General features: G+C 40.0%; 1 protein-coding gene across 3 annotated transcripts; it reads right to left on the minus strand.

Annotated features, from left to right (window-relative positions):
• Nucleotides 1–1,078: 1,078 nt before the first annotated feature.
• On the minus strand, nucleotides 1,079–25,823 carry CNR1 (cannabinoid receptor 1). Of its 3 annotated transcripts, none has more exons than XM_019830070.3 (2): nucleotides 25,663–25,823; nucleotides 1,079–6,616 (listed from the first exon to the last, which is right to left on the minus strand). In XM_019830070.3, exon 2 carries the CDS (start codon nucleotides 6,551–6,553, stop codon nucleotides 5,135–5,137), a length of 1,419 nt encoding a protein of 472 aa, XP_019685629.1. In that variant the 5' UTR covers nucleotides 6,554–6,616; nucleotides 25,663–25,823; the 3' UTR covers nucleotides 1,079–5,134.

Below are 25,823 nucleotides of genomic sequence, written 5' to 3' on the forward strand. Positions count from 1 at the left end.
CACCTCCTAAACTAATCAGATATGTACACTCCAAATTTCCCTCACCAGCAGTCAGGGACAGGGAGCTGAAGAACAATGATAATGTGTATTGTTCACTCTCTATGTTCCAGTATGGAACCCAAAACTTCACCTGTATCACCTTCAATCCAAAAGAAACTCTTCTAGAATATTTTAGAGGTAAGGGTGGAATTTTTCTTAAGAGAACCATCTCTGGGGGACACGGTGGAGCTTCTTACATACCTCAATTGGTTTCCTGTTTCTATATTGTTCTAAATGCATATTTCACTATAGATAGTAACACTAATGATGGGGGATCAGTGTTTAATTTTGCTACATGAAGACACTGAAATAAGTATCTTGTTCCCCTCAAGTACCAATGTAAAATTTAAGAACAAAGAACACATGTCATTTGCTTTCTGTTAGAAGCATTCAGCTTATGCAGTTTACAGTGTTTACTAAAATAGGCAGAATAATAAATTTTTATTTTGTCATCAAAATATAATCTATTTTTAAATATTTGCCTGTTTATCATTTGAATAATACTTTCTTTCAAAATCAACTGGAAACATACTTTTGGATAATAATAATGTAAAAACTTCATTATAGTGCTTTTTTTACTTCATCATAAAATTTTCAAACTAGTTTTTCTTATTATACAAATAAAATTATGTTTTTATAAGTTATGTTAAAAAGTAATGATCTCTTACACATGGTTCAGACTATGTGTTTATAAATTCTTCAGATTTATATAATTTGCTAAATCTGCTTAAGTTCCAATTTCATTTACATATTATGAACAGTACATTTATTTTAATTTACTGCAAAATCACTAAACCCTTTAATGAAATAATGCTTTTAAAAGGTATGGCAGGTTTTGCTCTTTATTATGTAAATGATGGTTTTATGCATGTTTTTCCTATGTTAAAAATGACTACATGAATCCAATCTGTCCTCATTTCTCAGATAAGGTCATGAGTGCTTTTTTGGAACAAATCAGTTGTTCAGCAATCTTTTAGAACTTAAGTCCTGAGTGTTTTAATGCTAGACTGTGAAATAAGGCAGAATTCAAAGGCGTTTATGTTCTTCATGATAATCTAGAATTTTTATTTGATTCCAAGTAACTTTGGACAACAGACATGATGGGATGTTTTCTCTTCGAATAAATAACAATTTAATTATATCACTGAAATAAAATATAGTGTGGGCTTAATACACTGTAAATATTACGAAAGTACTACTTTGCTATAGTAATTTAATGACTGAAGCTACATTGAATAACAATCTTACTAGTACTTGTGTACAAAGTATTATACAGATTACTAACGAAGATATTGCCGCAGTTGCAAGGGTGTTACCAGCTCAACAAACATCTAACGATACGATATTCTTCTAAGAGGAAAAGTAATAATGTTAGATTTACAGACAATAAAGAGTTATGTTTCCCAGTTGAAACATTGGAAATAAGAATCCAGATAGCCTGGTATCTTGGTTCATACTATCACAAGAAAAAGTTTCCTTTCTTGGGGACTCTGATCCCCAGCAAGCTAGTACACTAAGTTTACGTGAAGATAGGTTTTAGGATGCCACAGCAATGTAAAGAAACTCTTCTATCTGAAAATTACTGATTTGTAGGCCACTGCTTAAACATCTGACTTTTTTTAAAACCTATTTACATACATTCAGCCCAAATCAGTAGATAAAATGTTTTGTCTATATTACAATAGGCATTGTTAACATTTCATCAGAAGGCCAATGCAAGACAATTGTTAATAGCCATTGCCCAGCATTTAGGAGATTTTAAAATATCATACAAATATACAGTTAGATTGTGAGAAATCTAATTCTGCGCATGATATTGGTGGTCTCTTTTACAGATGTGGAATGGCAAAAATGAATCAACAGGACAGTAATTAGAGTGCTACTCATCCAGGGCCTAATTCTCATCTGCTGGTTGGACCTATTCCCTGCAGTGTGGGTTCAGGCAGCCCAAATTCCTTGACACTTAATGCCAGTTAGACCTGACTCAACATGACGGGAAGGTGTGGGAATCATCTCAAGTGTAGGCATATGTCTGCAGCTCCTCCCAGATCCACGTTTCTTTTATATAAATTTCATAGGTAATGGAAAATTAGAGGTTCTTGGAAACAGCCCTCCTTATCTAAATGAAACTATTGGTCTAGGGCTGAAAGATCCATCATTACTCTGAAGAAATTGAACAGGTTGGGAATTTGGCCCTTTTTAAGACATATGTGATCGTGAAATGCATGGTCAGGACAAGTATGTTATCCTCAGAGGAATGTAGGTAAGTCTGAGGTTGGACCTTATAAAACTTATTGAAATTTAAATTATATTTAAGTTAATGGGCCTAATTAAGGGATACTAATGAATGGTAATTTTAATGAGTATATTCATTAGGGAGGACATTGGAGTCTCTTGGGTTAGGAAATGATATTAAAAGTGTCAAAGTGACTCAAAGTAACTGAAATGTTTTAAAATGAAGGTATTGTAACACGTATGTGATGATATTTCACAGATATTTCTTAGAATATCAATAAGCACCAAGTTTAGTGCCGTCAGCCCCATTGTCCCTTAATTTATTATATATGATTTATATCTTGAAAGCACAGCACACTATAAAATCTACATCGCGTATACACAAATACAGTTTCGAAAATGAATCCTGGAATTTTTCACAAGTAACAAGAATTTCATCTTCACCAGGTCTTCGTAGCTGTGAGAGGAAAGTTGGTCCTGCCTGGTGAGCTCTGAGACACATGGATTAATATTAAGGATAATGCGGACAAACGAGTAGCGATTCTTCAGTGGAACCAGACCCTGGTGAGTGTTTGTAATTAATCTTTTCTCTTTCTTCTAAAGAGACCTTATTCATCCTCCAGCACCCTGAGCCCTCCGCCGCATATCACAGAGAGGTAAAGTGAAGCAACCAACAGGCACATTTGAGCCGTATAGACAGATAGTTAATGCATCCCAGCTTGGCCCACAGCCCACATTCAGCTGTAGGCCATACACTGCACAAAAGATTGCCCCAGTAGGCTGCTCATCTATCTAGAGAGCTAGAAATCACCTGATGAATGCTACCTCTCCACTTCAATCCATGCTACCCAGGCCTCTGGGTCCTGCAAGGAGCCACGCTTTATCTGTTTAAAGGAGGAGACCACTTATAAGTAATTTGTCAGGGTCAAGTGGCCTCTGAAGCAATATTAATGCTAACTGGGGAAGGGCCTAATTCTGAGCACCCATGGCACCATTAAAGAATATGAGACTGGGGTATAAAAAGACAGCAAGCCATGCTCATCTTTATACTCCAGCAGATCTTGCTAACGAGGAGCAGGGGAGAGGTCTATTCCTTAGCCCAAACCTACCCAGTCAAAGCTGGGTCCGGGGTTGTCACCAAGGGCATCTGGATGAAGCATAGAAAGAGTCACATGTCATCCAAGCCTCAGTCACAAGCGTGTTGGCTCCTCACTGTCTTTCTCTGTCTTGCCCACTGTCTGACTGGTCTCCTTCGCCACATGGACCAGATCTGGTGTCCTACTTCAGCAAGAGGGGTACAGTGCTAATTAAACAGGGTCATATCACTACACACTCAACGGAAAAATGTTACCACGGGGGCTTTATTTAGAACCACTTCCCTTCTGATGATCTGTGGACTTGGTCGACATTAGGTGCTCAGAAACCAAGATACTCATTTCCCAACACTGACATGGTAAATACAGACCTTCACTTGCATCTGTCATTGATGATTCCTTGCCAGACACTGGTCTTTTGAAATATCTAAAGGTCAATTTAGTAGCACTTGACCCAATCTCTCAAGGTGGGGGGAAGGGAGGAGAATTTCCTGAACGTTTATGGTGAGTATTTTTATCAACAAGGTTTCTGGAAGAACTCAATTTTAGAAACTGACTTCATGTGCAAGAATGCAGTGAGTGATACGGTTTACACTTGGTCACAGTTTTCTCACTTTACGACATTACTGTAACAGTTACGGGATAGATACACACACACACACACACACATTTATATTCACACTCACACACGGTATAATTTTACTGATCCAGACAATACTTCTTTTCAATTAAGAAAAAATGAAGACTCATTTGGCCACCCAGGCATGAAATCTACTTAAACCTGGAATATAAGAATGCAGTACCCTTCAAGTAAACAGCAATTGCACAGTGATAACAATATACATTAAGATTGACACATGCTGTCTTAAGAGGTCTAGTAATAGCTAAAGACTAAAGAAAGTCAGAGATGTCAGCCAGAAAAGTCAATATGCCTTCTCTCTTCCATTCTGATTGTAATCCATCACCCAACAGAACAGCTATAGTCCAGAAGATAATAAATGTCCACGTATGAAAATGCAGGGCTAACAAATTTTTAAGTGTCAATGAATTCTGCTCAATATTCTGGATAGTCTTCAAATTCTTCCCGTTGCGTTAACAAAAAATAAACCTTTATGGTTACTTCAATGTCAAATTTGAATAGATTGGAAAAAAATGTTAAGGTGTCTAAAAGTCACGGGCAATAATTTTTTAAAAAGTGATCTCACTGGCACGTATCTGCTGCTTGTGTTCCACTGTTCTCATGAAAGTCTACCTTTCAGTTTTGCTGAACTAGACAAATATAAATAACACACAGTAAACACGGATACACATCTCACATGACACAATACATTTTTACAAAATAGCTCTACTTTAGTACTCTGTAACTTGTAAAAATGGACATCTCTGATACTTATGGACAAATACATTTCACATTATAATGAAAGTTGTGGTTACAAAGGCATTACTCATTTGATGGTGTTTCCCTGTGGTTACTTAGACTTCAAACTGTGTAGCCACAGGTTTCTCTCCCGTTTCACTGAGACTCTGAAGAAGCTTCAGTCACATAAGCAGCAGGCTTTCTTCACTGTAAACTCCTGAAGAACTGAGTTTCAGTATCTATGCTATTGAAATGCTAGAGAACTGATAACTGATCCTGGTGACAATCACCTTTCACTGAGCATGGTAAACTTAAAAAAATATAACCGATGAGACGACAGACTTTTCTAGATTTTAAGCTTTAAAAAAAAATGAACTTCTTTTCCTGGGCTGCCAGGAAGGCGTCAGGCTCACAGAGCCTCGGCAGACGTGTCTGTGGACACAGACATGGTCACCTTGGCAATCTTGACCGTGCTCTTGATGCAGCTCTCCGCGGCCCTGTGAACACTGGCTGTGTTGTTGGCGTGCTTGTGCAGGCAGTCCGAGTCCCCCATGCTGTTATCAAGAGGCTGTGCGGTGCCTTCACACGAGGGGAACATACTCCGGAAAGCATGTCTCAGGTCCTTGCTCCTCAGAGCGTAGATGATGGGGTTCACGGTGGAATTCAACAGGCACAGCATACTGCAGAAGGCAAACACCGTCTTAATGAGCTTGTTCATCTTCCCAAAGACATCATACACCATAATCGCAAGCAGAGGGCCCCAGCAGATGATTAAAACCACAAGGATCAGAACCAGGGTCTTGGCCAGCCTGATGTCCATGCGGGCTTGGTCGGGCCGTGTCACCTGCACCTTGCCGTCCTCTGACGTGTGGATGATGATGCTCTTCTGGGTGCCGCGCTGAATCATGCGGACCGCGTGGCTGTGAGCTTTCCAGAGAATATACATGTATGCGTACACGATAAACAGCAGCAGCACACTGGTGACCCCGATCCAGAACATCAGGTAGGTTTCATCAATGAGCGGGAAAATGTCTGAGCAAACAGACTGCAGCTTCTTGCAGTTCCAGCCCAGGAGAGGCAGCACAGCAATCACAATTGCTATGGTCCACATCAGGCAAAATGCCACCACGGCCTTGGGCCTGGTGACAATCCTCTTATAAGCCAGGGGCCTGTGAATAGATATGTACCTGTCAATGGCCGTGAGGAACAGGCTGCCTACTGAGGCCGTGAAGGAGGCGGTGACCCCACCGAGTTTGAAAAGAAACACATTGGGGCTATCTTTGCGGTGGAACACGTGGAAGTCAACAAAGCTGTAGACAAAAATGACGCTGCCCAGGAGGTCGGCCACTGCCAGGCTGCCGATGAAGTGGTAAGAGGGCCGGCAGCGAAGGCTGCGGGAGTGAAGGATGACACACAGCACCAGCAGGTTCTCCAGAACCGTAAAGGTGCCCAGTGTGAGGGACAAGACGGCGATGGCCAGCTGCTGGCTGGGGTTCAGAATCATGAAGCACTCCATGTCCATGAAGTTCTCCCCACACTGGATGTTCTCCTCATTCTCCTTGTAGGATGAAAGGGACTTGTTGTAAAATTCGGTGATGTTCACCTGGTCTGCCGGGACTAACTGGGAGTTGTCTCCTGCAGTCATCTTTTCTTGGAAGGGACTTCCCCTAAAGGAAGTTAAAGGAAATTTCTGTGGGAAGTACCCTAATTTGGATGCCATGTCACCTTTGATATCTTCGTACTGAATGTCATTGGAGCCCACGTAGAGGAGGTCTGTTGTGATGGTGCGGAAGGTGGTATCGGCAAGGCCATCTAGGATAGACTTCATAACCTCCGTCTTGGGTTAGGCCAAACTCAAAATGACTGAGGAGGAGACCCGCAGCAGGGAATCCTAACAGGAGGGAAAACAAATAAGCTGAATGGTGAGAAGACTGGGAGAATAACAATAATTTTTTTGAAACCTACTGTAAATATCCCAAATGTGTACCATCACGTTACTTCATTCCTGTCTCTGAGCCTAAATGAAATTCTTGTCAGATTTAATCAACAAAATGAGTCAGTCAGTCAGAGAAAAGCCACCTGAAGTTGGTGATGTTGGTGGTACCCACCAAAAAATATCTCTTTCATTATTTAAGCTGCCTGGATTTAAGTCACTGTGTGATCCTGTACACACTTCCTGATAGTCAAGCTAAAGGAAATGTGCCTTGGGCATGGCATGCACCTCATGGTCGCATTAGGAAGTGTTTACCACCGGGCTTCTACTGTCACATACACACAGCGTCCTGATGCTGGTGGGGATGGGGGAGAGCGACGTGTCACACAACGTCTGCTCTTGAAGACTCTACCATCTTGTCGTACAGGTAAGACTGAACATACAGCACAACCCCAAAGCAAGATGGTGTGGAATCAGGAACTGTGTTGTACAGCCTGTGTGCTGAGTGCGAAGGAGGAGGAAGAGAGGTTTAGAACCAAAGGATCCTCCCATGGGAAAAGATCTGGATTCTGGCCTGTCTCCGTTAGGCAAGTTTCCTCTCCCAGAGGAGACATTTGGACCAAGCTATGGCTGAGGTGAATTTCAAAAATGTCCACACCAACCAAGAGAAATGTCATGAAGGGCAAACTTGCACTGAGGCTCATGGGAAGACCAAGATCTTTAACCCTGGAAAGCGGTGATGATGGGAGAGTGCTTCCTGACAGTGTCCCCCATGAGTGGTGCAGTGACACAAGCATGCTGGGAGACAGGAAACAGGCCTTTATGGAGTCCCAGTCTTTCCAGGTAGATGGCACCAGAAATGAGGACGACTGAGAAAAGGAGGCCAAATTTTAAGGGTTCTTCAATTCTAAGCTAAGCAATTTGGTTTTGTTTCAAAATAAACATCCAAGAGAATTGATTTCACTATTTATAAATGTTTATTTAAAACGTGGCTATTAGGCTCTTTTGCTTATAAAGATATTAGAAGGATTGAGCGATACCTATAATAATTTTAAAGTAATCATAAAAACCAGCATTTTACTTCCTAATTGTATTTTTCTTTTTTAAAAACATATCACACTGTATTGGAGAGGGAGATAGTTACTACCTTGGAACAAATTAAAATGATCTGAGTCCTCCCGCTAAAACACAGAGATCCTACCTATCTAAATTAATGATTCATTTATTCACCCCTTTGACAAATTATGGAGCACCCACTATGTGCCAGGCACTGTGGTAGGTAGGCATAGGGGCTAAGAGTATCGAGAAAGAGTCCCTGTCACATGAAGTATACTGTGTGGCAGAGGACAGACAGCTGACCCCGTAATTATGATGAAGTGTGGTGGCAGCTGTGACTGGTGATATGCAAGATGCTGTGGGAGCAGCCAGTCTAGGGGGTTGAAGGAGGCTTCCCCAAGGAAAGGATGCTTATGCCAAGAGTATGTAGGATTAGTGTGAGTGGAAACAGAATATGGAGGCAAAGAAAATAAAATTTAAATGAATACCTTCAGTATCACGATGTGGGGGGGGGGGGTTGTTCCGTTTATACAGTAATTTGAACCAGGGACAGTGGCTAAATGTGGCCCACCCCCCCACATTCTGCCACACCTGAGTCCAGGCTGTCTCCTGAATCAACTCTGCTCTTTGCAAACCTCCCTTTGCTAAACAACTCCATTTACAAATGAAAATTTTCACCCGCAATCTGAGGGATTCAGAAAATGGCAACGATTTGTGAGAGAGCTGTGAATGGTCCTGGCATATCCTCAAATCTGACTTTTGCCTCTCAACTCCCACCCGTACTAAAACACAGCGCTTTCTTGCCCTGGAAGGCATGCTGCTCTTTGGATCACACCTTCCTTCTTTCCTCTTAGCCTCCCTCTGTCCGAAATACCCATTTCCAAGCTCTCCATTACATTAAGTTACCTCCATTTCAGACATCTCTTTGGCTAGCCCTCCCCACCAGGCAGAAGTAGTTCCCCCAGGCTTTCCCTCTATTACAGGCCCCACCATATCACTTAATCCTGAGCTTGCATATTTATTTCCATAACTAGAAAATGGCTTCCAAGCACAGGAGTGGTGTCTTTTTTTCTTATGTGTTTCACCAGCCTGATGCACAATAGCAGATGAGAAAGAGAGGGTCGGTCTCCCTTAGAAATGTTCACGTGAACCTAATAGTGGCAGTTGAATTTTATTAACGGGTGCATTAAAGCAGTGATTTAATACTACTTCTTTGTCTTTTCTTAAAATTAGAGGAGAGAAAGGTAATAAATTCAATGGATATTTGGCCTGAAAATCAAAACTTGAGCCCAACATCTCCTCCTGGGAGCCAGTCCAGGAACTCCAACCCCTAAGTCCTGCTATGTCAAGTAACTAACTCGTCCTTCACGCTGCCCAATTAAAAACTAATTTATTTGATATTTTGATCATTTATATGTATATATTACATTCATACGATTCCAAATTCAAAAGGCACAGAAGGACATACAGCAAAGCCAGGCTCTCTCGTCCCCATGTCCCAGCCACCCAGTTTTCCTCCTCAGTGGCAAGAAGGTCCTTGTTACTTTTTCCAAAGATACTGTGCATGCATATTCAAGCAGATATATAAATTCATTTCCTCTTTGCTTTATTTTTAACAGATACAAGATGCTATACATACTGTTCCGCTGCTTGCTTTTCCATTTACAAGTATACGTGAAGACAGTTGCACATTGGTCCACGAACCCTCCCTCCATTCAGCAGGTGCCTCACGTATCCACTAAATGAACATGACCAGCCTCCTTCTGATGAAGGTTTAGGTTATCACTTCTTGTTGTTACAGATACTGCTGCAGCAAATGGCCTCCAGTCATGTCTCTTTTCACATTTCTTATGGAATTATGAATAACTGTATTAAGTTGTCCAAGCTCATACCTTGAACTTACCGTGGAGTCCTCTTCTTTCTTGGCCTTTATAATAAGAAGACTACTAAATCTTGCTGATTTTCCCTTTTTAAGCACTTCTGGAGAGCTTATGTGTAGGTGGCATCCTGACCTTCTTATGTGTATCAAATTGCTTATCGTGATCAGGATATCTCCCCTGCCAGGTAAGTATTCAAACTGGTTATCATTCACAATGACCCTATGAGGTGGGTGCCGTTATTATCCCCATTTCACAGATGAAAGGCACAGAGAGGGTAAGTAACTTGCCATTCACACAGCCAGTAGGTGGTAGAGCCAGAATGAACCCAGATGTTCTGGTTCTAGAACAGTGCTGTCTAATAAACATGTAATGTGAGCCACATATACAATATCAAAGTTTCCACTATCTAGGTAAAAAAGGAAATGGTAAAAGGTGAAATTAATTTTAATATCTTATTTAACCCAGTGGATCCAAAATATTATCACTTCAACATGTGGTACCAGCCATGTTTGAAGTTCTTAAGAGCCACATGTGGCTAGTGGTTACCATATTAGACAGTATGTCTAGAGCTGCTTTTAGCCTTGATGAACCATCAACCCTTTAACCGAAGCCAGGGTTACTACTATTTCCCTTCTTTTCCCCACTAATTCCAACCAGTCAAAACACTAGTAATGAAGAAAACATTGAATTAGGAGTTAGAAGACCAAGATTACTGTGAGACTTGTACTTGGGTGAGTAGTTAATCTCTCTAAGCCTCAGCATTTCATCTGCAAAATGGGGATGAGTTTAATGATGATATTGCCTAAATCACAGAACTGTCCTAGAAATTAAATTTTATTTTGTTTTATTTTTAATTTTTTTTAACGTTTATTTATTTTTGAGACAGAGCATGAACGGGGGAGGGGCAGAGAGAGAGGGAGACACAGAATCGGAAGCAGGCTCCAGGCTCCGAGCCATCAGCCAAGAGCCCGACGCGGGGCTCGAACTCATGGACCGCGAGATCATGACCTGAGCTGAAGTCGGACGCTTAACCGACTGAGCCACCCAGGCGCCCCATAGAAATTAAATTTTAAAAAGGCAGGTAAAGCACTTAACATAGTGCCTGGCACAAAACGTAAATCTTCAATAAATATTAATTATTATCATTACTTAGTACTATGACTCTTACCATAAATTATCTCAAGATAACACATTGCTTTGTTAGATCACAGGCTGCTTATTCAGTTTTCATTTTTGTCTCAGCACTTGAAGCATGAAGGAAATAGCAGATGCACACAGGGGTGAGGGAGGAGGAAACTTTATTTGGAACTCTATTATACCCCAGGTATTCCAGAGACTTTATGCATATTCTACCATTAAATTGTCATGACAAGTCTATCAGGTGCTTATTTATAGTCACCATTTCACACAAAGGAATGGAAATCATTAGTTGTTAATGTTAAGCAAATTGTCCGGAAGACGAAGAGTTTGTAGTGGAACCCGTGTCTGTCAGACCCCAGAATTTTTGCTTTTGGACTTTATGCACTGTTTTAAGCACTAACAGTAACCAGAATAAAGCCATTTTGCTTTCTGTATTATATTCAAGCTTCTTACAAACTCAAATTAAGGCATTTTGTCAATAGTAATTAAGACTACCTCCTACTAAATCATTATTTCCTATGCCAGCCCATCTAGGTAAATCTGCCTACTGGCATGACCTCAAGGATTAAAATTTTAGTATCTGGAAGAGCTATAAACCTTCTTCAGTGATGACAAAAGATCACAGATCTTTCTTCAGCAATGCAGAACATGTGTGCCTGTGACTTACTCTGTATTAAGATCACCACGTATGTGCTCACATTTTCCACGTTAATGCAACCAAGGACTTTCATTAAAACAAACTAACTTGTTACATTTGAGCCAGAGCATGGTGTGGTTATGAAATATAGAGTAATTTCTGTCCAGTATCAGGCAACCTTAATTAAGGAATACAGTTCTAAAGTATACATGGATTTTCTGCAGTTGAAGGATCTTAGTAATGTCAAAGTACCACTGTGCACAGGCTATTTTAACAGTTAATGGGATCATGATGGGAAAGTGGTCCTCTGCATTTCAGTAATTCTTCCCTTTATTTCTACATTTGGATTATTACAGTAATTTTCACCTGATTATCTTTTGCATTGAGAATTTTCTTTGAGAGTTCACTAGTAATATAGTTTAGGCTTTGGGGGATGCAGCTGCCATTAATTGTGTTTTTGTGTGCGACTGGGAAAATCATAATTGGAAATTTCTAGCAAGGTGCGTAGATGCACCTATTAAAGAAGCAGTTGGTTTTTATTACTGTTATAGTAAAACAATGATTGAATGACTTTTAAGGGGATTTTCCTAGGATTCTGTTTTTAAAAATATAATCAACTTGTTCTAGTAATTTAAGCTATAAATTATGCCTTTATAAAAATGAAAAATATTTCCCTGTGTTGAATCTATTATTTAAAAAAAGAAACAACTCAAGTTTTTAGAATGACATCACCTGTTGTGTTTGTCCATCTCACTACACGCACACTTGTTTCCCATCTACCACCCCCAAACTTCTGCATTAACTGGCAGGCTGTGGTATCATCAAAGAAATTTTCTGGGTACACCGGCAGCATAAAGTTTTCTAAAGTCTACCTAGAGTCACATCTTTGTTTCTATAACCCTTAAGGGTATAACATATCCGTGTCCTCATTAAGGTGAGCACTGAATAACAAAACAAGACTTCAAATAGAGTCTTTTCTATATCAATATAATTAATAGCAGGCTATTTTAGTCTTCATTGCCCTGCTGAAGACTTTCTTTGTTTTAAAGAGACATTTTAATAATTTAGATATTTATTGCTGTTCTATCTGGAGTTCAAATCTTTGCAGTTCTGGCCTATGCGGCATCTCTGAGGAAACAGGCAGGAGGCAACATTTGCTCCCTGCAGGATGTCACGTCTAGTTGGGCAGAAAACCCTCTAGACACATCAGAAGGACCAGTGCTCCTGATATAGACTGTATCAGCAACCCCTCCCCCCCCCCACCCCGCCAGGCTCCTTCTCTAATATCCTACGTTTATAAATGCTTTAAGGAGACCATGCCAATCTCATAGTTTCTAGGCTGATAAGAGTCCAGAATGTCAAATGCATGAGTCCCAGGCCCTTGCTTACCCCTATCGTTCTCCCTAATTTCTTTGTTGGCTTTGTGTTCTGCTCAGCTAGCCCTGTAAAAGAGCCTTGTGAAGGTTCAAGAGAATGAAGGTGCCAGTGGATGTATTTATTATTCTCCATTCATTTCTAGGAGCAAGTCTGGTTTCTACTAATTTGATTAAGAAAAAATTACTTGATAATATATTTCTCTAAAGTTGGTAGGAAAATTTTAGTTGACCCTTATAATTGCATTATGTCTAAGACATGTCCTCAATATACATGGCAAATCTCATGGGCCAACATTGTCACTCTATGAATGATGCTTCTGCAATGGTTGAATGGGCAACTGAGTCTTTTCTAACTCTTACATAACCACCAGAGTTTGGGAATTATTCCAGTAGTTTGGTCACTTTTTGCATTATCTTCTAGCAAAGAGAAATAAAGGATTGACTTAATTATCCTGATAATTCAGGCAAAAATACATAATCCTTCTTCTTTGTATTAATGTCAGCTCCTTTTCCCATATATAAAAGAAAATTCCATTATGTAGGTAATGCTTGGTTGGTTCTCAAAGCTTTAGCTTTTCATATATTTTCTAATGTGGAATAGAAGTTATTAAATGCACCATTTTCTCTGGTCTTTGTTAGTAAAAAAATATATTTCATAAAAATACATCAATTAATATGAACTAAATAGACATTAAGGCATTTATAAGGCTATAAATTATTTAATATTTAAAGGTTTATTATTTAACATTTAAGGTTTATTAAAATTTAAAGAATTTTAGGGCTTAAGAATTAATACCTTTAAAACTACATCAGATTAAACATTCACTATGAGGTGATGATTCCATAAGAAAAGCCTATCACAAAAGCAAATTAATGATATAAATGAAATGATTTGTTGGCTTTACAGCCAATTCTATTTATCCATTTGCCATTTAATTTTGTTCTACTATTTTTAAAGTTAGTTTATTTATCTATTTTAGTTTATTTATTTTGAGACAGAGAGAGAGAGAGAGAGAGAGAGAGTGAGTATGAGTGGGGGAGGGGCGGAGAGAGAGAGGGAGAAGGAGAATCCCAAGTAGGCTTCCTGCTATCAGCACAGAGCCAAACATGGGTTCTTGATCTCAAGAGCCATGAGATGATGACCTGAGCCAAAATCAAGAGGTGGTTGCTTAACCAACTGAGCCACCCAGGCACCCCTGTTCTGCTATTTTGATGTTTCCTCTAAGTGCCTATATCTTTTTTTAGAGAGAGCTACTTTTTCTACATATCTGTAAAGGAAGTGATCAAGCATAATTGATGCAGCTTTCCCTTAAAAGAGAACATGCAAAATTTCAATTCAATTGAAGCCATGGTCCATATACAAATACTCCTTAAGACTGTCTTTATCTTGCATGTGAAGTTTGGCCATTAAAAGTCAAAAGTGATGTATTATTCCAGCCCATAAAATATGTAGAACCCAGCAGATAGATTATCTGACAGTTCATTACCAAAGACAGAAGTAGTTTAAAGCATGCTACTTTTTGTCCAATGGTGCAGCATACCTTTCAGCTTCTTCCCTCATCTTTCAACAAAAGAATATATTCTCTTTGAATCCATGAGCATACAAATTAAGTCCAATGAAAAATCAAGTCCTGTTTCTCCAGGTTCAGATCTCAGAGTGATTGGGTGATCTGGGTGATTAAATGCACAATAGAGAAAATTCCAATTCCCAAATGTTTTAGTAAGAAAAATTAGAATATTTGTGTGCTATATATATATATATATATATATTTACATGAATTAGGTGCTATTATAATCCCCATTCTACATATGAAAAACCTGAGGCTTAGAGTGGAAAAATGCTTTGCCCAAGGTCTCTACCTAGAGGGCAGAGCTAAACTCAACCCAAGTCTGTGTAACTTCAAGTCCCTGCGCTTAACTTTGAAGTCCAGGGACCATTTAATAAGACACTTTTCTTTGTTTCTACGGAAGGGGGAAGAATTGATTTTGGGAAAAGGAGGTACTAGACAGTACGTGATCACTTTACACAATAAACAACTAAAATCTCAAGGAAGATCTGTTGACAGCAAAAGATTGCCCGCAGCACTTGCAAATCATTCTTGCCCTGTGGTCTCCAGGGACAAGTATGATAATTAACTATAAGCAATAAATCCTAACCCTGGATTAGCACCTTATTTTCACTGACTGTTGGCAAATAATAAATAAAATGTAACTTGTCTTTTCACTATTTTTAAAAAATTAGACAGATTTTTTCCCCTTCGATTAATTGTAAGGAATGTGGACAATAATGACAGTTTCCACGATACCAGCGAGGAAGAGAGAGGACAATTTCTCTAGGTCTGAATGAGACATGATGGTTGTTAGTGAACAAAAGTTTGAAATATTCATTCCCATATGGAGAAATTCAAACTCCCTGAAATCACTCAATTTCCCACCATGAGCAGAATAGTTTTGGTCGGCTCAGACAGGTGACTCTCTGTGGCCTGTTCCTAGGATGGTGGCTGGAATCAAGGAAAAAGAAATTTTGTAAACCTTAGGCTCCAACAAGGGAGTGCTTGTGACAGATCTCTGGTGCCCAAAGATCATAAAGCGGTGTTACTACAGCAATGTGGCTGATGGATACAAAGTTACAGGCCCTCGCATACTTCACGTAACACATTTTTATTGGGCACATACTCTGTGCCTAGCAATGTAAACCTTAAATACATATCCATGTATTCACCCGTGTAATAGATATGGGTCAAGGAAGCAAGAGGAATGATTTTCCACCCCACTCCACTCCATCAAATAAAAGCCACCCATCTGTCCTTCTCCTCCCACAGAGGACAGAATACAGTAGGATATGAAAACATGTAATAGGCATATGATATTTCATCATCAAACGATATTGGGTTGTGCATCTCAATAATTGGGTTGTGTAATCCCCTTCCTATATTTGCTTTGAGGTTTTCTCCCAGGAGAGAGGCTGGGCACTGCTGAACCCTCAAATCATGAACGCCTTGAGAATAGGGACCTGTCTTATATGCCTCGCATGCCCTCTGCCTGGCACAGGGCAGGTACTCAATACCTAAATGCTTACTGGTGCTCATCAGCAGCATGGCAGATCTATCTTAGCAGAATGGTGTTTAACTGTGGATACTTTTCCTTGGCATAAAGTCAGCTGGTTATGTTAGGGAATTAAAACTGAGTTTTGGTCTAATACACGAAAGAGTTACCTGGAAAAAAAAAACAACTCCCCAAATGTAAAGGTTATATAAAAGGCATCAACAATTATTTACCCCAGGATCTTTTATCCCACTATTAAACAGAAGTTATGTTGATGGCAAGTGGAAGCTAGAGGCAAAAGAACAGGTATCTACCTTTTATTCTTATCCTTGGTTAGCCCGGTGTGTGTCATGAACCTCAGTGTTGAGGCACACAGCCATGATATACGAGAGACTTCTGTGATGTGCACAACTTTGAATGAATCCTACTTACATGCTGTTGATAGACCTTTAAAGACAATATATGAAATGATGATGATGATGAACTTTTTCCCTATCTCAAATACATGTTATTATGCATTAATCTTTCCCAAATGGGTTTCCCCATGTGCAAGTATGTTTTGAAAACAACTTGTCAAGAGAAGTTTATGTGAAAATTCAACCACTAGATGGAGTGGCTTTTATAAACCCTCAGGAATCAATTTGTTATTCTATTCAGTGGACATAGTTCTTGCTTTGGTTGAGCAACTTCTCTTCCTGCTACAACATTTCATGTATCTTACAACTGAATTAATTAAAACATAAATAAGAAAATATGTTATGGAGGATTAAAATGGGTTATTACTACTCCATACAAAAACTAAATTTTTAATTGCTTTTCTGGGGCAAAAGGGCATTGAGAAAATTTAATATATTGATAAAAATTAATTGTGAATATTTGGAATTCTGCCTCAAGAAAGTAATTAAAGATGAGAAAAGGAAAGTAGTTCTACTAAAAACAAATGATATGTTTATGCCAACAGATGCTAAATGTAAGATGGGGATATCTCAGGAGCCCAAAATCAATTCTAACAACAAACCCAACTCATTTCTATTTTACAAAACATTTGGCTCTCCAATTTGCAGATACAAAATCACCAACACAGGCCATAATTATGTGATGAAAAAGAACAGAAAAATATTTATCATTACAGGAGCTAAAATGGAATATTTCACAAGGTAAGTGAATATTTGTTCGAGTACTCATACAAATCAAGATATGGTAGTTTTCTAAATAGTTCAATTTCCTTCCTATCATTTTTTTACTGGAATAATTTTAAATAAGTTCTTATTGTATAAAGCCAGGGTTCCCTTCAACCATGATTTTATAAACTAGGTACTTATGTGCCGGTTTCTTTAGCTGAAATGTTAAAAAAAATTAAATGTGTACTAACATGCAAGATACAAACATAAAAATATGTTTTCAAGATGCAAATAATTATAGGGGTGCCTGGGTGGCTCAGTTGGCTAAGCGCCCGACTCTGGTCACAATCTCACGGTTTGTCAGTTCGAGCCCTACATTAGGTTCTGTGCTAACAGCAGGGAGCCTGCTTGGGATTCTCTCTCTCTCTCTCTCTGCCCCTTCTCTGCGTGCTTTCTCTCTGTCTCTCAAGAAAAAGATACAATAAAAGATGCAAATAATTGTATGCAAACAGAACTGAACTAGGTTTCAGTAAAGATGGAGAATATGCTTTGAAAATGTAGTTCCGATTGAGAAGTAAGTGTGCAAATTGGATGCAAGTATAGGATTTTGATGTCACTGAAACCATAAGGTAATTTTATTGTACTCATTCAAGGTCAAACTCTTCCTGAGATTTGTGTGATGCAATTTTGCGATTATGCACAGAGCTGAGGAACTGCAGGTATTCAGAAAAAGTGACGTGAAGGTAAAGAATTAGGAACTAAGATAGGTAAGAATGGGCTGGACATCTAGGACACATCTCAAAGAACAGTGTGAGAAGTCACACAGTGGTCTGTGAGTGCACACAGTTCTTTTACAGGTCGGAGGTTCGTAAGGGGTAGTCTCCCCACCAGCCGTACTTACAAAAACTGCAAATTCTCAGGTTCACTTGAGACCTACCGAGTCAGAAACCTTAGGATTTGGGGCACAAGGCCTCTGGGAGATTCTAACACACTCTAAAGTTTAAAAGCTACTGTTAAAGATTACGGAGGCCCATGAGAAACACTAAAGAGGGGGAGAAATAAAAATTAACCTTTAAGAAGAATTGAGGTTAGACAGGAACAAGGAATATTCTAGGAGTACAGGCTTTTAGATCATTGAAATGGATTGCTAAGGGAGCCCACTCATGACAAAGTAGTCTCTAAAAGACGTTTAAAACCAAGATATTTCTGTGTGACTGAAATAGAATAATGTGGCCTCGCCTGAAAATAAACATAATGAGTGGGGAACCTCTCAAGGTTTTTCAGTCTACAATTCTGGGCTTCTCTGCACTTCTTCAGCAAACTTATTGTTATATTTTTGTCCAACAAAGCAATGTGGCTTCAAGATATAATATGTACTTACCCAGCACTGAGGCATAAATTAAGAACTCCACACAATTTTCTCCTAATTCTATTTACAAAGTCTATGTGCGCAAAGTTCTCTAGAACTGGTAGCCATTCCTTTCGACACCCCTGGGAAGGATGGCTGAGAATAAAAGAAGGGAAACCAGTAAAAGTAGGTAACATTTCAGCTTATTTTTTTTTAAGCTGGAAATGTTTGTTTCTGTTCTTCTCTTCCCCAAACTGTAAAATAATGTATCGCAGGAGATGAACCCAGAAAACAACAAACTAAAATTGAAATCTTGCAGGAGGTCTAAGTAATGCAGACCGGCTGCAAATTAACTTACAGAATTAGATTATGCAATTCATACTGCTTATAGCTGGCATATATCTTGCAAAAATACCTAAAAGCTATAAATACGTGGAAATGTATCCCAAAGTACTTAAATATCTGACTTTGGGCAGACTGTTTCCTCTTTAATTATTTCATCAATAAAAATGGATCATAGATTACTCATCCTTCATTTCCTTAGCTGAGGACTAAAATCATTCAAAGGTTTTCCCTTTTCTGGCTGTTGTTTGTAAGAAGTTTGATATAATTTCCAAAAGTAGTTGTCTATCTTCTGAAGTCAGATCCCCATGTATGCAAAGACACAGGACTCTTGGGGCAATCTTTTGCTTACTTTGGTTCTGTATTAAATTCTTCAGCTTTCCTTCTCCACATGCATATCACTTGCTCACCACAACTTGTACAAATGCTAGAGAAAACATTTACAAATTCTGGTAGCAGTGCATCGAAATGAGTTGAAAATCTGGTCCACTGAACAAGCCACACTGGAATAAACCAACATACACAGATCATAGTGGCATTAAATTAAGTCTCTTTTCTAAAGGATAAATCAAGTTGATGATTTTTAAATATAGCTGAGTTAAAAGGAAATGAGTGACAAAGGCACACTACACATGGTATCAGTTCACTTGCTATATTACAAACATCTTGTTTAGCCTCTTGACCAACAGAAGTCAGTGCTCTAAAATTTCCTATAGTATGAATGTCCATATGTGCAAGGAGAAATTTGTTTTTTAAAAAGCACACTGGAATTTATCACCAATTTAAATGTAAAGCTCCTTGTAACTTAACTCAATTTATAGAACTCATATTCCAACATTCTTCTCTGAATATATGGTCTAAAAGAACAGATGAAGAAATAATGAGGGAAGAAGGGAACCCTCCCATTTAAACATAAACTTTGAAAAACATTATTTCCTAATTATATTTTATTTTAATTATATTTAAATATACTACTGACATACACAGTTTGTGAAAGCATTTGCCAGTATATTCAACTACCACAACAGATTGCCTGGCACATCTTTGAAAAATGCCTCTGCCTTTCCTTAAAAAGCAATAGCATGGAATTTGCTAGTAGGAATAAAAAAATAGATATTACATTGTCAGATTTAGGAAACTATACCGCACTTTATCTCCTGAAGTCAAAAACAAATTTTAAATGCTTTTCAGAGTTGATAATGATGGTAAAGAATCAAGCCAAAGCTATCAAATTTCTACTCAATGAATCCAAACTCTACGCAATTAAGAATCCAAACTCCAGTGGAAGGATAAGAGTCAGATAATAAAATATTGTGCTTGTAGGGAAAAACTATTTGCCATCTAGGTTAGGAGAAATGGGAACTTGAATCCCTTGTTGCATTAACAAAATGCAAAACCTACCTTAATAAGCTTATTCAAAAGTACAGGATATAATGCAACAGCACCATATAGGTTAAAAAAAGAGTTGGCTAGGAGACACTGATTCCCACTAACCAGTCTCAACTCATATATTCAAAAACAAAAGAAAAGAAGACAAACAAACAAAGGAAAACTTTGAAAGCTTTCCTCAAGTGCAGGTGTGAAAATTTCTCCAGCGGGGGCTAAAACAGAATTTGTAGTATTCCAGAACGACTGCTATGACTCCGCCAGGCCCATTTGCTCAGGTCTGGCTAGTAAACAATTATTCCTTCGAAAACCCATCCAAACACAACTATGAACCTCATGCTCACTAAATTATGACATTAACCTGGCCAAATGAAACTTTAAATTAAAGGATATGCTGAAGTGATTCGTCAGTATGCCATATGGAAAAATGCCTCAAATATATGGAAAATATCAATGAAAACTAGCTCAAGAATGTATTTGCAATGGCAAGTGTACTAGAAAAAATATTACAATGAAATGTGCTTTATTTTCCACGAGGCACCCTGTTCAGTGAAGATATATGACCCAGGAAACCTTTTACTCAATATTTTCTGTTAAGACCTAGAGGTAATCGCACTGATTACTTTATGTAATGGCTGTGATCTATTATCACTGATAGGTCATAAACATACCTATTATCCGTTCAGGCCTGTTTAAGGTAGAAGTTCTTCTAACATCAAACTCTTTGAGTGGGACCAAGAGAGGCCCTGGAAAACCACAAAAAACAACCTCTAATATTTCCTTCCCCGCCCCCTCTAATATTTCCTATAGTTTTAACGTTTTTGTGATAGCACGACAATGTGCTGTATGTTACAAATATAACGATATTGATGTGCATTTTGTGACAGAGTAATAACCTTGTACTTTTTCTCCCAACTTCATTTTCTAAAAATAATAAACAACTAGCAAGACTGGTGAAAACTGTATTAAACGCATCAGTCAGTGTTGATGAGAAAACCATAATCAAAGGTAGTTATGCCCATCCTGGCATCTCTACAAGATTCTTAGATCACATGAGATTGGAGCAGATTTCCACTATCCTGGACAATCAGAACAGCCTTCCTTGTTTGGATTCAAGGTGGATACTCCTTTTGCCTGAGTCTTCTGTGTCCATCTGCACAGCTGCCTTAATTTTGGACATTTCACCCAAATCTGTGGTATTTATTTAAAATCTGAATTATATATTCAAATATATAAAGGCAATCGGTCTAAACTTTTGTGTTGGTCATGATACACATCTATGAGAAAGTTTGTTCACATATATGTATACAAGTGTAATTATACATCCCAATCATATAAAATTATGCAGTACAGGGGTGCCTGGGTGGCTCAGTCAGTTAAGCATCTGATTTCAGCTCAGGTCATGATCTCCCGGGTGCATGAGTTCCAGCCCTGCGTCAGGCTCTGTGCTGACAGCTCGGAGCCTGGAGCCTGCATCAGATTCTGTGTCTCCCTCTCTCTCTCTGCCCCTCCCCCACTCAAACTTTGTCTCTCTCTCAAAAATAAATAAACATTAAAAAAAATTTTTTAATTATGTAGTATATAATTTCATGTTATATATATTCTGGATGACATTTATTGCTTCTTTTAGTCCAGAAAATATCTGGAAGAAATTGGAATTGATCTATGTTCTACAGTTAACCCAATGTAATCTAAGAAGATACAGATTAGTGAATTAAATGATTGTCAGAACACTAGACAACAATTCAGTGGCAAAGTGTCCTATCCCCCAACCCCTCAGAAACAGCATTTATGCAGATGTAACAGAAAGTTAACATTGTTATGAGGACAGGATTGAGAAAGAGCCAAAGATGGGGGAGGGGGATGAAGTTAAAATTTTGCCAATATGAAGTACATCAATTGGGTTTGATTTCCTCTTATTCTTTAACTTCTCTATCACTCTTCGGTCAAGAAAAGAAAAACGAGCAGACCTTGCAGTCCCTCAAAATAAAGACGTGCAATATATAAACTCAGCCCCAGCAGTTTTTCAAACAATGTTGGGGCCAGGTCTTTTCAGAGGCAAAAGCAGAATTATAAATAATTTAAACCCAAAGGCTGGATTCCCTCTAACTAATTTGTCAGTTCAATTAGAAAATGATGAATACAAAAACAGAAGAGACAGATCACACTGGTGAAGACACGGCATCCTTTTCTTTCTTTTTCTTTCTCTTTCTTTCTTTCTTTCTTTGCAGGAAAGAAAGCTCTACTCTGTATCCTTTAGGCAACTGAGCTAACGTAATTACCCCAAGAAGAACAGGCAGCTACCTCAAGGACAGGCTCCATCTTCCTAACCAAATTCAAGATGCTCTAACCAAATCTCATTTTACTCATCATGTGTTGTTAGGTATCTCCAAATTCAATGTATTACTCTCTCTCTCTCTCTTTTTTTTTTTTTTTGCAGCATTCCTGGAGAGCTAATTATGGGAAATAATCCCTTTTCTTATTAGGCCAACTGTTTTCTGGGAAGAAACATTTGGTAAGCGTGGTGAACTATAAACTGCTATTATAAGTTCCATTTCATAATAGTTTTAGTCTTAAACAGCCAAGTATTCCAATTCTAATTCCAAACACTAATATGCAAGGCAACCCAGGAGCCTGTCTAAATTTCCTGGTGGTTCATGTTAATTCTCAGTCAAAGCAAAGAAGAATGTCACAAGATTGTTTTGAAAGAGTTTTTCAGGCTTTGCCTTAGTAATTAATAAGCTGACACTGCATACTAAACACTTATCAACACAATCAATGGGGCTGCTTCTTTCTTGAAAAAATAGGTAAACCGATGCGAGGAGTTTTCTTTTGGAATAGACTATAATATGCCACAGATAGAGTGGTTCTCCCAGAGAATTTCATTCCCAGCAGTTTCATCTTGGTAACATTTAACAATTTCACTATTTTAACATTTTGAAATGCCAAAAAGAACACACTGATCCTGCAGCTAGGCTTATTAGAGAAGAACGATCTCACAGGCGACAGGGAGGCACACAGTCCACTGGGAAAAGGGTAACAGAAAAAGACAGAAAACAGTGGATAACAAACAAAGCCCAGCACTACTCCAACGTAAAATCGGATTTTCACCAAAATGTAAAACTTTACGCACCAAATTAAATAATATCACCTATGGTTTATTGAAGGGACTAGCCACAACATTCTTTTTGTATGCATATATGTGGAGGCTACCTATTAAATTGGGGGGGGGGGCGTGAATATCTAATCTGCCTTCCTGACAAGGAGTATGCAAGCATAGTAATTTTATTTTAGAAAGGTCAGTGCTGAGCATTTCCGCCCTGTGGTATCACTTTACCCCCACAGAGACTTAGGAACACAATGAGACCTCTCCCCAGCAGACACTTGATACTTACCTCAGCCAGGATTGCTCCTTGCCTGGAGTGGGAGACATCTTTGGAACAAAAAGAGTCTGTTTACAGTAAGTTCTCTTGATAACCTCATATGGATTAGTTTTTTGAAAACCATGTCCATCCTCTTGTATCTTGCCCAACTACAGCCACTGCTATTGTGCCCATAAGTAACCGCTTGCAGCAGGCAACATTTAAAATTCTGGAGGTGCGTGGATTCTGTTCATGTATGGATATAATCAGAAAATTATTGGTCTCACTTAAGAAACTATGCATGGCCTTTTATTTTGATAAAATTGCTTGTAACTGGGTTAGAGATGGGGGGAGCTAGAAGGACTACCAAGGGGAAAAAAAGGGACAGAGAAAAATCAATCAGTGTATCTTCCCTTGCAAACTGTCAGTAGGGTGGGATTAGAAAAGCAACACTTTAAATCAGATAAAGTCCTATGGGAACCTTAAAGGTTAGTTGCTCTGAGCTTCTCAATATTCTGCAAAATAGATTGATGGCAGTGGTCACCCCACTGATACTCAATGTCCACTGAGTTTCTGCTAAGGAATTGCATTTCCCCCTTTGTTGAAAAGATATTAACTTGGTAATAAAAAATGAGGAGAAGTTGTGGGACCCATAGAGATCTTTCAACACCTTTAAAAACAGTAAATCTGTTCTAATCTCTTATTACATGTCCAAGGATGCTTAATATATCATGAAAGCAACAACAAAGACAAGAATCGCATTTAATTTAAAGGGAAATAAAAAAGATGGGAGGCAAAATGATTAATAGATTACTAATTTTTTTCTCATTTGCTTAATTTAAAACTAAAATTAGAAACATGCATGTTGCTTTCAAACTTTCAAATGACGGCCTCTGGTGTTTATCACTGCAAACGTTTGCATTGGAGAGGTGAGCCGTTTATGATTGTGAGCCTCACCAAGAAATGTCTTCAAAAAACACAGCAACTTTTTCATCTAATGGCTAGTTCGGAGTTAAATGGTTCCATCAACATTCAAATCTAGATATTAAATGTACGTTTAGTTTTCCTCAAAGCAGAGTGGCTCCTGCAGCTATATTTTCTATACCAAAAGTTTATTATTTGACATACATTTCTTCATATGGCATTTAATATTTTAGACAGTTTCTAGGTTTGGTGCAGAGATCGATGGATTTCTCTGGGAGGACTTAGTTGCTGGTATGGTTTACAGACATTCAGCACCAACTCAAGCGCCTATTTCTCAAACATGCACAATTACACGTTTTCTACAAACACGTTAGTGCACACACATTCAATAACTAGTAAATGGAAGAAACCTCCAGAAGTAGCACAGACCACAGTTTGCAAGCTGGGGCTACACAGCTAAGTAAACATCGACGCACGATTCGCTCACACGGAATGAGAACTCCACGAAGGACACTTGGGGACCACACCGGTCAGTACCCGAAGGGGCGGGAGGCGGAAAAAAAGTATTTCCAAACGCAACCCTGCCAGGTCTTACCCTTCGCATCCCCCGGTCCTCGGGGAGAAGCTCCCTCGGCACCTCTCGCCCAGCGCTGGGGCTGCTTCTCTGCTAGAACGGAACGTTCCGCCCGACTCCACGGAGCTCTGCCGGGAGCCGAGGCGCCCCGCCCGGGCCAGGGGAAGGCACTGGCGCCGCGGGAGCCAAGAAGAGGCGGAGGCGGAAAAGAAGTGCAGAAGGAAGGGGTGGCCGAGGGAGGCGGCGCCGGCGCGGGGATGCGGGCGAGGCTGGGTGGGGTGGGGTGGGGTGGAGCGGGGTGTGCCTCCGTCGGTCGGTCAGTAAGTCAGTCGGTCCACACTGCCCGCGCGCCGGCGTCCCCTGCCTCCAGCGCCCGCCCGCGACAACGACCGGGACTGGCGACCCCTCCGCTCCCGCCGCCCGCTAGCCTCGCCCCTTCCTCGGGCTCTTCAATGGGTCCTCCCGCTCGCCCCGCCTGGCTCGGCGTGGGGCCGCAGGTCTCCGCCAGCCCGGGCGCCCGTCGCCTCGCCACACTCGTGCGGTCCCTGCCTCTGCCTCCGCTGGCGCTCTGGCTCTGGCTCCCTCTCGCTCCAGTCCCATTTATGAAGCGCGGTCCCATCACGTGTTAATGAGCCTTTGTCCTGCCCTGGCAGCGGCGGCGGCACAGACCCCACCGAGGGAACTGCGCGGGGAGGGACCGGCGCGCCGCGCAGCGCGGCGCCCGTGGCTCCAAACTTTCCTGGCGCGGGGGACCTGCGGTGGCGCCGGCCCCGGGGCCAGAGGGGACAAGCCTCTCCATCCCGCGTCACCTACTTCTCCTCCTCCTCCTTCTCCTGCGCCGCCGCCGCCGCGGTCCCGGGGGCTCCCACCGCCAGGACCTGGCTCTCCTCCCAGATACCCTCACACTCCGGCCGAGCCAAGAAGGGGCTCGTGCCTGCGCCGCCCCCGACCTCGGGGCCATTAATCACGCGCGC

This window comes from Felis catus, chromosome B2 (assembly GCF_018350175.1).
Source record: "Felis catus isolate Fca126 chromosome B2, F.catus_Fca126_mat1.0, whole genome shotgun sequence".
Classification (NCBI taxonomy): Eukaryota; Metazoa; Chordata; class Mammalia; order Carnivora; family Felidae; genus Felis; species Felis catus.